Consider the following 13174-nt stretch of genomic DNA (forward strand, 5'->3'; position numbering starts at 1 on the left):
GGGTTAAAATAATCGCCTAACTCAGTGGTTCCCAAAGTTTTTCTACACCAGTGGCGGACTCAGACTGTTAGAAGGACGGGGCCGAAAAAATAAAAGGGCCCATTCTGCACAATGGGACCCCGCCAGCACACAGAAAGCTACGATGCATCATGTATGATGAAATATTAGCATTAAGTTAAAAGGAGATCCAGATCAAAGTAATTAATGATATGGTACTGACAATTAAAAACATCGAACCAAACCATGTAGGGGGGTCCGGGGCCATGCCCCCTGGGAGAAAATTTGTACATTTTTAAGTAAAATGCTTCTATTTTGTGCACTTTGAGAGCTAAATGTTGGGTGATACCGTATTATAGAATCTCTAGAGGGCACATCATCATAATTTATTGTATAAAGGGGAACCCTAGAGGGCAATCAATACGTTTTTTCATGTGTAAAGGGCAGCCAATGAGGCACTTTCGCACGCTTTTTCAACCACGGAGGCACCAAACAGGAAAAAGGCCACTAGAAGGGCTCTCATTAAGGCACGTTATCGAATTTTCTTGCTCTAGAGGGCACATCATCATAATTTATTGTAAATAAATCAATTCTGGGTTTGACAACATTTCAACTATCAAATGAACCTGTAACAGCCTGTAGTAGCTGTTGTATGATCCTATTTACAGCCTTGTTTCTGTTTACCGTCAGCAGTAACATTTTAATGCCATTTTTATGTTATTATATCATTATTGCTTACTTACTTATTCTTTCACTGTTCTGCTGAAATATTGTCTCTGAATGTGTTGTGATTACAAAAGTTTAAAATGCTCATTATTCATATCAAAGCAGATGGTTTACCTTTAATAAGTTGTGTGAAATATGAGGAGTTCTTCGACAAAAATCTAATAATACGATATCAATGTTGTTAAATCTGCATAAAGCAGTTATGACCACTAGAGGGCAGAACAGAGCAAATAGGCAACCACTAGCACTGGCTGCTGCAAATCTAGACACTTCAGATAAGAAGAGCAATAATTCAGTTTGTACTGAAGTGAATGGAAATGAATAAAGAAGGTAATAATAAAATGATTCTATCTGTAATGTACAACTACAACTGGAAACTAAAGTCTGCTAAATATATGTCATATTGTACAAAGTATGAATTCAATATACATCTTATTATATATTTTAGAGTATGAGACAAATTAATTTGATGTGACTAACGACAGAACTTTTACATGAGACAATAATTATATTTGCTGGAGACACTGAAACATGTTAATATTACAGCCTGCTTTCATATCTTCCGTGCTCATTTCTGCTTCTTTCTTCTCATCTTTCATTCCTTCATGTCCCTTCAAAGCTACACTAGTAGTGTTTTATCTACTCTCACAGTTTTATAAATCAAGTCTCTATGAACTGACTCCTTTTCTTGTTGCTGGAGACAAATGGTGCAGTTTATCTTGTACAGTTTTTTTGCAGATGTTTCAGGAAATGAGACAGCAGCAGATGAAATAAAAAAGAATGTTTTAATTGGCCAATCAGAATTAATTCAACAAAGCTCTTCAGCATATTATTCTAATGACATTTTATAAAAGCCAACACATATTGACAGTATCTAGTCTAGTGCCAGTGAATGGATACATATTAACAAAGCCATAAATGCAACAATAAAACTTCTTTGAAATAGCAATACAAAAACAAGAGGCAGATCATTTGCATGCATTTCTATCAAAGTGCTTGACATGTAGACGGTATTAATGTATGTAGTAGTTGATGTAAAGTTTAGCATTGCTGCAGAGTCTTAGCTGCAGCAGGAGGAGAAAAGTCTATTAAAGATGAAACGTGTTATCATGTTGACTAGTCAAACAGCGTCTGCACTGTGAAGCCTCATGGAGCCTCACAGCGCTATGTCAACATGTCATTAAGGGTTTAAAGGCTGCAGGAGGTTCTAAACCAGTTCCTGCTGTTTAAGTAAAGATCTTGAAGGTTCTGCCGTCGAGCGGTGACACCATGAGGCGTGCTGAGCCCGGCGAGTAGAGCGGGCGCCATCTGTTCCTCCAGATGACGGTGCAGAGGCGAGACAGCAGCAGCACGCACGCCACCACCAGCAGCACCACTGACACGGGACAACAGACACAAAGACACAGTCAGTTACCAGGACCTGGAGAGATGTTTCACTATTCTGGACATTCAGCTGGATAAAATACTTGCCAGTAGTGTCGTGGATGTATTTGATAACTTTCTCAAGAAACAAAAAGGGTCTCTGCAGGTCTCAACAAGTCAAGTTTAAGACTTTTTAAGACCATAATGAATACAATTATGGTGGTACAATTATGAATACCATAATACAATTATGGTATTCATTTCACGCATTTCAGAGGGGTGTGTATATTTACAAAGTTAAAAACCAACACCAAATCACGATGCACCACGGTAACAGGTAATTTATGGAACAAATTGGAGAAAGACTTGAAAACTTGCAATACCATTAACTTATTCAAAAAAATACTTAAAAATAGGATGATTAGTTTACACTACCGGTCAAAAGTTTTAGAACAGCCCAATTTTTCCAGTTTTTTATTGAAATTCAAGCAGTTCACGTCAAATGAACAGCTTGAAAGGGTCCAAAGGTAAGTGGTGAACTGCCAGAGGTAAATAAAAAAAGGTAAGCTTAACCAAAACTGGAAAATAATGTACATTTCAGAATTATACAAGTAGGCCTTTTTCAGGGAACAAGAAATGGGTTAACAACTTAACTCTATGGAGTCTTGGGCTATTTTGTCCATTTTTGAATTCTTTTCATGTCTTTGTAAGTCATTTTGTGTCTTTTTTTGGTCATTTTGTGTCTTTTTTTTGTCATTTTGTGTCTTTTTTTAGTCATTTTGTGTCTTTTTGGTCATTTTGTGTCTTTTTTTTGTCATTTTGTGTCTTTTTTGGTCATTTTGTGTCATTTTTAGTCATTTTGTGTCTTTTTTTGGGTCATTTTGTGGCTTTTATTTGTCATTTTGTGTCTTTTTTTGGTCATTTTGTGCCTTTTTTTGTCATTTTGTGTCATTTTTTGTCATTTGATAACTTTCTCAAGAAACAAAAAGGACTAAATGGTCTCCAACACGAACACTCACATGCACACACACACACACACACACACACACACACACACACACACACACAGATTCATGAACACGCATACATATAAAAATTACTTAAAAATAGGATGATTCATTTATATAAGTTAGAGTAATGAGTTTCTTTTCTCTCTTTTGTGACTGCTTATTTCTTTTGTTGATAAATAACAGATTGTACATTTCTAATTTTTAAATTTACTTCTGTTTGATGACACGTATTGACCGAAATAAACAGATACGAAACAAAACGTCCATACTGACAAAAAAATGGAACAATACTTGCTGATTGAAAGCATTTGCTGCTGGCATCTTATGACCACTTTGTTTTTTCTGATTTGTGATTCCAACGCTTCATAACCAATGTTCCAAGTTTCAAAGTGTTCTTGCAGAAGGTGCAGCGTGCTACATACATGTTTCCATTCACCGGCTTCAACCAGCATTAAGTTGTTGGTTCTGGAGTCATTGAACGTTACTCACCCATGAAGACGGTGTTGGGAGTGGGGTCATCAGGGTCAAAGTGTCTGAGGACGTTTCCAACCAGAGCCACGATGATCACAGGGTACACGGTCAGGATGTTACGCACCCAGCGGTCCAGGAACCAGTTCTCCAGGATGAACCTGCTCACACACACACACACACACACACACACACACACACACACACACACACACAGAGCCATGGTCAGTGACTGGGAAGAGTATAGGGAACCAATAGCAATACTTTAATTTGTCACATGACCTCCAGGCGGCCATATTGAAACTCTATTTTGCCATTTTGCAACACAAAAAATCACTCAAAACGTCATTTCGTGGCCCTTTTCCATCTGGAAAAAAAAAATTCCTACTGATAGGAGAGTAAACCTTCATTTTTGATAGTTTCATCCACTTAGACTGTTCATTCATTTCAATGGGTCGTTGGTTCAATGGTACAATGTTTCCTACAGGCAACATTCAGACAAGAAACCAGTTAAAAAAGGTTCTTTTTATAATGTCTTTAAATTTAAAATGGTATGTATTGTACTCTGATGAAGCTACTGAATCTTTTACACGTGTTTATTAAATAAATTATGTTCAATTTAATTTTTAAAACTCTCTTTTTCACTTGTCTACGGGCAAAAAACCCCCCAAAACTTCCAAAATGTAATAAGTCTATTCTAAGACAAAAAACACTTAAAAAATGTTTTCCTAACTGGCATCATTATGCGAACCATAGAGGGTTAATGAGAACAGCGCTGTCAGAACTAACAGTTATCTCTCATTCCTCTTCTCCTGAAATCATGTAACAGAGCTCACCATGCCACCACCTCAGCAAACAGGATGCAGAGCGAGGCGGTGGCGGCCGTGCTCTTGTCCACGCCCCACAGGTGGAGCACGATGGAGAAGTTGATCAGAGAGGCGATGGTGGTCCAGGTGGTGTAGAGAGCCAGACCGTTCTGGACCTGGACATGGAGACAGTTATCAGCTCCAACATGACATATAGTCAGGCGGCTTAGCCAAATAAAGGGGACACGCCGGACAAAAGCACCACATTTTTTCCACATACTCTCTATCACCATAGGTTTCAATTTTTAGTAGGAGCCACTTCATCAAGATTGCGGTGATGGCAGCCATATAAAGTCTATGAGAAATGCTATATCTTCCAAGCCACTTAGAAGGTCAATCTTGGTGTCAAAATCTACATTTTCTGGGTCAAGAAATCATTTAAAGCTATTGAGAATATCACTAGATGATTATTTGATCAAATAGATATGTTCATTTTCACCCAGACTGGTAGGTCTTTAAGTGCTGCAGCAGGAATCCTGAGTTGAAAATGTTTGGACTCAATGTTCACGGCAGAGTGTGGATTAGCTGCCATGTACACTGCTAAATAAAATCAAGGGTACGCTTTTATCTCTTGTCAGATCTTGATCAACACATTATTTACAGTGAGTCATCTAGTGATATTCTCAATAGCTTTAAATGATTCTTTGACTCAGAAAATGTAGATTTTGACACCAAGATTGACCTTCTAAGTGGCTTGAAAGATACATTGGTTCTCATAGACTTTATATGGCTGCCATCTCCGATCCACAAACTTGCTGAAGTGGCTCCTACCAAAAATTGAAACCTATAGTGATAGAGAGCATGTGGAAAAATGTTGGTGCTTTTGTCCGGCGTGTCCCCTTTATTCTCAAATCTGGTCCTAGGCCGCCTGACTAATAACTCCAGACTCAGACACAGTGACTACAGTCTAAAACACTGAGTCCTACCAGGACTCTGAGGCAGCACAGGTCCTTGCGGTGGTACGTCTGCAGCCAGAGACCGTAGTAATCGGTGGCGTAGCAGGCGGTGGACAGAGCGCTGTAGTTGGTGATCACCACCAGGACCAGCACCACCAGAGCAGGAAGCATCATCCTGCAGCACACAGAGAGAGGAGGAACACAAGGAGCATCCTGATGTTACCTGGTTGGTTATGAGTGATTATTTTAGAGAAAGCTCATGAAATGAATCCGTTAGCATTACCAAAATTATTTCTATTTGCTAAATTCCAGAATAATGAGAGAAGGATTTTTTTAGCCAATTTTTTATTTAGCAAATAGAAATAATTTTGGTAATCCTAACGGACCTAAAACAGGAAAAGTGATTGTCTGATTTCATGTCAGACAGTCAGAAAAAAAGCATATCGTTAGCCTCATAGCATAATTGCCTAAGTCATTTTTTGGCCAAATTGTGATATCTGCCTGATATAACTTTACTCTCCTACCTGCTGCATCTTTCTGCCTTATTGCCTATGTTCTCAAACTATCAGAACACTTGTTAGAGTCCAAAATCACTTTCTGCCTTAGTCATCTCTGTGACTTAGGCATTTTTGCGGCTACATACAAACCAAACTACATTATTTATATGTAAGAGAAAAATTGCCTTAGTCAGGGCATATTCTGCCTAAGTCACTTTTATCTGTTATGAAAACGATGTGTTTAATTTTTTATGTTAACTTGTTCACACTTCTATTTGAACTTACTGTTACAATATCAATTAAAAATACCAATGGGCTCACTAAAAATTTAGTTTTTTCTTGTTTCCTGAAAACGTTCAAATATGACTTAGGCAAATATGCTATGAGGCTAACGATATGTGTCTTTTTATATAGTGTATGTAAACTTCTGGTTTCAACTGTACATATATATATATACATATACATATACATATACATATATATATATATATATATATATACATACACATATATATACACACATATATATATACACATTCATACATATACATATATACATACACATACATACATATATATACACACATATATATATACACATACATACATATACATATATACATACACATACATACATATATACACACATACATGCATGCACATATATATACACACACACACACACACACACACACACACACACACACACACATACATATATATACATGTTTTTTCTCTGTGAATATGAATGCAGTAATAAATAGAAACATACTCTCTGTCCCACAGCAGCAGCCAGATCATGTTGAGCAGCAGGTTGGACAGCCAGCAGAAGTAGAAGGAGCAGGGCAGCAGAGACTGGGCCCAGGACCTGATCACACACACACAGATCACTGTCAGCAACAGGAAACCAACATCAGACAGATCAATACTAATATCTAGTGATGGTTGTGATGTGAGCTCACCCCCTGAAGACATAAGTAGTGAGGTACATGACCATGAGGGTGAGCCAGGTGTAGATCACCCCCCAGATGGAGAAGGTCCAGCCGGCGGGAGTGATGCCGGTCTCATAGCGGCCTGACACGTTACCGGTACTGACATGGAAAGGACCTGCAACACAACGGGGACATGGGAGACGTTAAGGAGGTCCAACATGAGGTCCGTGGTGCTGAGGCCGGTCAGGTTCCACCATCACAGACTGGGACAACTATTCTGACCTACAAAGCAAAAAGGCACTAACTGCATTTTGGTCAAAAAAGAGTTTTTATCATTTTCATGACTTTCAAGGCATCCTTTGTTATGTGACAAAACATCTGATCTCTAATGTGTGTCGTTTTGGAGAAAAACGGTCGTCGTTTGTACAGAAACTAAGCGGCTGATTACAGGAGAACTTTTTAACTCATGTTCTCAGTTCTGCTCTCTGCCTAGTTTCTGCCGTTTGCCTTGTAGGGCAGTGTTTCTCTGTCAATCTGTCTTTGTGTGCTGAAACAGTAAATGCTGAACACAAACTGCTACTTTAAGGTCACATTATTGTCTAACAATGATGAAATGCTGCAGCATAATGATCCTCTTTAACTGGAACCAAGGAGCAACGCTGGGATCGTAAAATATTAAAGTACGCAGCCAGAGGTTCAGAACTATGTTGGCTGGAAAAAGGAGGAGATGAGTCACATCTGCAGGATGTTTGGGAATAACTCACTAAAGACTGAAGCATTCGTTTAGATTCTGTTAGAAAAAACGTGTATTCATGTTTTAAATACGTTTCTCAAATCTTAGTAATTATTGAAAAAATGTAACTCTTTATCGTTTGAACAGTTATTAATATCACCATCTGAGGAATTCAGAGGGAAATAATTCAGATACTTGGCAGCAGAATGAGAGGTAAAAATAGAAAGCCTTCATTAAATATGGGCAAAGAAAGAAAATCCCCAAAATCAGAACGTGAGTCACAGAGCTGAGATGTTGGTGTTTATGCCACACCCTAACCAGGCATGGCATCACTGCTTCTCTAAAGTTAGGAGATTTAATTTAACCCCTTCAGAGAGGGGTTCCACAAACAACTTTTCTTTATTTCTGCTGACAAACATGTTTCTGTTCCTCTTTTTATTACCCCTGTGAGGGTTATTAACCACTGTTAGATGGAGTTTAGACGAATATTAACACCATATATGTGAGAAAACTTTTTTTATTGAGTTATTTTGGAGGAACAGACCATTAACCCTTCATATGCTCTAGAAACAAAAGGCCAGCTAATGAAACAGAACCTTTCCTCCCAAACCCGTTTTATTATTATATTTATTGTTAAAGTCTGCGCAGCCAGCATGCTGCGTTCACTGACCTGCCGTGGAAAAGAATCCTCATTGTTTAGTGTAACAGATAATCAGTTGCCAGGCATGGATCGTTAAGTGGGAGTCACCAAACAGAAAAAAAAAAAAAAAAAAAAAAAAAAACCGTTTCGTAACCATAAAACACAGTTGGATCAATAAGAGCAAGAACACAAACATCATGGAACAAAGTCACTAATATAACGCGCTACAAACTAACGTTATTACACGTGAAGCGGCCTGAGGGGAGGAGTTCTCGGTAACTAAAAACACATTAAAGAATGTGAAAACTCTATTTAACTGTGTTTAACTCTATGTAACTCACCTCTGCCGGCTCCAGCCAACGCGTTCACGATCAACACGACGACAAAAACCACCGAACACACAATAATCACCACGATCCGCGGCAGACTCACGTCCTTCATGCTGCTGGAGCTCTGCACACTGAGCTGTGTGTGTGTGTGTGTGTGTGTTGCTGTCACTGACCGTCATCAGGGCGGAGACACACACACACACACACACACACACACACACACACACGTTGACCAGAGGATGCCTTCACGTGCTCAGTGTAACCGCCCACAGCTGCTGGTAGAAGACCCAGAGAAGTGCTCAGTTGTTTCACAGCAGGTTAAACTCTCTATTAGACACATTAACACACTAACAGGACATAGAGGCAGGTGATAGAAGAGCTTTTCTTTATAGTCATATGAGGTTTATTATTTATTATTAGGCAGATGTGAGACATTTACAGGTGTAAGGGCGACCTCTACAGGTGAAGAGTGGAGATACAGACTGCTGCTGTTAATCTATACTCTGCAATACACAAAAAATATCATTATTAACCAGAGGAAAGGCGGAGGAATTTGGAAAAGTGTGGAGACCCTTATTGAACTTTCTTGCAAATCAGGGTGCGCATTCACCTTGACTCGGTTGTGAGGTGCTGAGTTGTTGCTGAGTTTGTTTGTTTGTTTGTTTGTTTTTGGTTGTTGTTGTTGTTGTTGTTTTTCTCTCTTTTGTTTTGTTTTGTCTGGTTTTGTTTGTCAATTTACTTGTGGTATGTGGAATATGTGAAATGTGATGTATCGTTTTTTTATGAGAAATGTAACTTGGTGATCATGTTCCACTGCTGTCTATAAATGTGTAAAATTCAATAAACATATTGTGGAAAAAACAACAACAATATCATTATTGAAACATTTATGGAAGCAGAGTTATAATAATGACAATATAATGTAATAATGAAATATATATATATATATATATATATATATATATATATATATATATATATATATATATATAGTGGAGTATAATATTGTTAGTGTTATAATATGTAAGTATAATATTTGCCTCAAAATGAAGTATAAAGATACATAAAATGGAAATACTCAAGTAAAGTACAAGTACCTCAAAATTGTACAGCTATATGAAGTATTTTTCAAGTCATTTCAATAGAATGACAATGACAATTTTAAACTTTGGAAAAGCTTAGAATCAGACAATAATGCCAGTTTCTACAGTTTCTATCTATGACAGACGGTCTGTTTCAGGTGACTTTTTAAACTCGCCTGGTTTTAGGGTTAGAGGATCAAAAACAAGATTTGGGGCTTTTGACAAAACATTTGAACCTGATTACTAATTTGATTAAAGTAGTATATATATACTTTCTAAGAATAGCAAACACAGAGTATAACTGTTGTTTAGTAATACAAAGGAAGAAGGAATTATTCACCACTCTGAACTCTTTTACACAGCATTTACACTACTGGTCAAAAGTTTTAGAACACACCAATTTTCCAGTTTTTTATTGAAATTCAAGCAGTTCAAGTCAAATGAACAGCTTGAAAGGGTCCAAAGGTAAGTGGTGAACTGCCAGAGGTAAATAAAAAAAGGTAAGCTTAACCAAAACTGAAAAATAATGTACATTTCAGAATTATACAAGTAGGCCTTTTTCAGGGAACAAGAAATGGGTTAACAACTTAACTCTATGGAGTCTTGGGCTATTTTGTCCATTTTTGAATTCTTTTCATGTGTCTTTTTTTGGTCATTTTGTGTCTTTTTGTGTCTTTTTTTTAGTCATTTTGTGTCTTTTGGTGTCTTTTTTGGTCATTTTGTGTCTTTTTTTGTCATTTTGTGTCTTTTTTTAGTCCTTTAGTCCAACATAAAATGTGATTTTGAATCTTTTTTTAACTTTCAAAACACTATCATGCTCAATAAAGAATTTTAAATGTTGCAAATGTGCATTAATTTCAGAGTACACTGAGACATTAAACTGCATCATTTTCAATTAAATTCTGGAAAAGTTGGTGTGTTCTAAAACTTTTGACCAGTAGTGTACATATGTTTCTCAACAAAACTTCACATAGATGAAACAGAATTAATCTGGGGAAAGAAAAGAAAGAAACCCTGCAGCAGGAGGACGATGATGACTGATCTCTGTTAGACTGATCACACAGCACAGACAGCCTTCTGTCAGTTGTTCTTTTGTTCGGCAGCTTTGGGGCAAGATTGTCTCCATATTTACATTTATAAAGCTGTCATCATGTCCTACACTATTAAAAACATAAATCATATCCAGTCAGTGTGTGAGAAGCCAAGATGTGTTTGTTCCAACAGCAGCCAGAGCTGAGATGACCATGATGAGCCATATGCTGCTGGAAATTATTATTACCACTGTATTTACTGCCAGTTTACCACCGTTAGCACCATCTCCAACACATAACATTCAGCTAGTGAGATTACAAATATGCAGAAATGTAATTGGCACTAGTTTTAAATAAATATGGGCAAATTTACAGCTGTATTAATAGATTTTTTGGCCACTCGAAAGCAGAGGAAACAGAGCATGCAGAGCCTAACAGCTAATATACAGTATTCAGATCCTTTACTGCAGTAAAAGTACTAATACACACTGTGAAATGACAACTACAGTAAGAGTCCTGCGTTCATGACATAAAAGTAACAAAGTATCAGCATCAAAATGTATTTAAAGATCAAAAGTTATGCAGAATATTCCAATAATATTATTGGGTTATTATTATTGATGCATTTATGGAAGCAGTGTTTTACTGTTGTTAAGGTAGAGCTTATTTTGACTACTTAATATACTGTTATGAGGTTTAATTTATAAAAATGCTTAATCACTTTAAATTGATCATGTAGTTTTTTGTTAAAGTAACTAAAGCTGTCAGCTAAACGTCCTGCAGTAGAAGTAAACAGTCACATAAATGGAAAGACGCAAGTAAAGTACACTTCAAATTGTACTTAAATACAGTACATGAGTAAATGTACTTCTTTACTTTCCACCAATGGAAATATATTAACACCTTATAAAGTTGTGATGCAAACAGTAACCATAAAGTCATCAGGCCTCTCAGGTTGTTTTCTGAGTAATCTGCTAAATTCATTATCAATGATCAATGACAGGACCATTTCATTCATACTGTGTCTGAGTAATTGATTTTTGGATTCTTCAGTATAGATTATATAGATTATGGCCACACTACAGAACTGAGACTGCACTTTAAATACAACCAGTATTTATTGTCAAGAAAAATATCTTGTCCCATCGCTGGAGGACAGAAAGTCTTAAATTGGTCCCAGTCCTACTTATAAAAGAAAGAGTCAAGTTATTCATTTTGGCACATATCTCAAAAAAATGTTATGAAATTGTAGTCATTTGTTTTCTATTAGAAGGTGTGTAGAGCTTTGACTACAATATTCAGAGAAAGTAAACTTACAGTTTCTTTCAGTGGATACTACCAACCTTACCAATAATATAGAAACATTTCTGTAAAGATGTGGTTTAATAAGTTGTCTTGTTTTCTCTATTAACCCTTCCTTTGTGTTGCAGGTGGAATTGACACATTTCAAAGTAAAAACTTTCTTCTGCTTGGCTTATTAAGTGTAATCGACATATAAAATGAAAATGGTTTCTTTCAAATATTTGCATGTTTATATTACAGATATACTGTTCAATGGTTCAGTGACCCTGAACAGAAGAGCTGACTCAATAAAATCTAAACATTTTCCATGATTTTCTTGATGATTTTGGTTATTATCAATAAAACCATGTTAAATGTCTAGATATCAGCTCTTAAATTAAACTCTTAGCAGCTATTGTTGTTGTTATCATTATATTTGTCCAAACAAATGTACCTTTAGTTGTACCAGACATTAAAATGAACAAGAAATTGAAGAAAACAAAGGCCTAATATTTTATTCCATGACTGTAATTTAAAGAAAACTCCAGATTAATTCTTATAAAGTTTGGGGATTTTGCAAACTGGAAGTGTGTTCATCATCTCTCACTAGAGATAATCTCAGGGTGATCTTGTATTTCAGGAGGAGCTGAACACTCTGAATGTGGTCGACGATATTAAAGCCAGCTGAGGAATGTTTCTGGATGAAGCTCAGCATTTTACAGTCCTCCATCTGTTCCTGTTTAGAGGTTAAATCAGGTCCACAAACATGTGGAAGGACACACACACACACACACACATCACTCCTCCCTCTGACTCCTCCTGTTCACTGATACTTATTAATAAAGTTATTAATAAAGGTAAACAGACTTCTGCTGGGCGTCTGGTTGTCTTGGACACAAGGTTATAATAGTTTTGGATGTTTCATTAGTTTAGTAAAAGTTTTAGAACACACCAACTTTTCCAGAATTTAATTGAAAATGATGCAGTTTAATGTCTCAGTGTACTCTGAAATTAATGCACATTTGCAACATTTAAAATTCTTGATTGAGCATGATAGTGTTTTGAAAGCAAAAAAAAGATTCAAAATCACATTTTATGTTGGACTAAAGGACTAAAAAAAGACACAAAATGACAAAAACAGACACAAAATGACTAATAAAAGATACAAAATGACTAAAAAAGACACAAAATGACTAAAAAAAGACACAAAATGACTAAAAAAAAGACACAAAATGACTTACAAAGACATGAAAAGAAATCAAAAATGGACAAAATAGCCCAAGACTCCATAGAGTTAAGTTGTTAACCCATTTCTTGTTCCCTG

General features: G+C 36.6%; 1 protein-coding gene across 1 annotated transcript; it reads right to left on the bottom strand.

Moving 5' to 3' along the window:
- Window positions 1-1489: 1489 nt before the first annotated feature.
- LOC131980101 (uncharacterized) lies at window positions 1490-8610 on the bottom strand. Its single transcript, XM_059344273.1, has 7 exons — window positions 8469-8610; window positions 6785-6929; window positions 6595-6690; window positions 5356-5500; window positions 4400-4545; window positions 3585-3724; window positions 1490-2098 (listed from the first exon to the last, which is right to left on the bottom strand). The coding sequence occupies exons 1-7, from the start codon at window positions 8566-8568 to the stop codon at window positions 1950-1952; spliced, it is 921 nt and encodes a 306-aa protein (XP_059200256.1). The 5' UTR covers window positions 8569-8610; the 3' UTR covers window positions 1490-1949.
- Window positions 8611-13174: the final 4564 nt, after the last annotated feature.

The sequence above is a fragment of the Centropristis striata genome, chromosome 11 (assembly GCF_030273125.1).
Source record: "Centropristis striata isolate RG_2023a ecotype Rhode Island chromosome 11, C.striata_1.0, whole genome shotgun sequence".
NCBI lineage: Eukaryota > Metazoa > Chordata > Actinopteri > Perciformes > Serranidae > Centropristis > Centropristis striata.

Excerpts from the sequence above, each read along its gene's own strand:
- LOC131980101 (XM_059344273.1), bottom strand. The coding sequence starts at position 8,568 with ATGAAGGACGTGAGTCTGCCGCGGATCGTGGTGATTATTGTGTGTTCG. Across the intron at positions 3,725-4,399 it reads TTTGCTGAGGTGGTGGCATG|GTTCATCCTGGAGAACTGGT; the intron begins GTGAGCTCTGTT and ends GTGTGTGAGCAG. Across the intron at positions 2,099-3,584 it reads TCCCAACACCGTCTTCATGG|TGGTGCTGCTGGTGGTGGCG; the intron begins GTGAGTAACGTT and ends GTCCCGTGTCAG.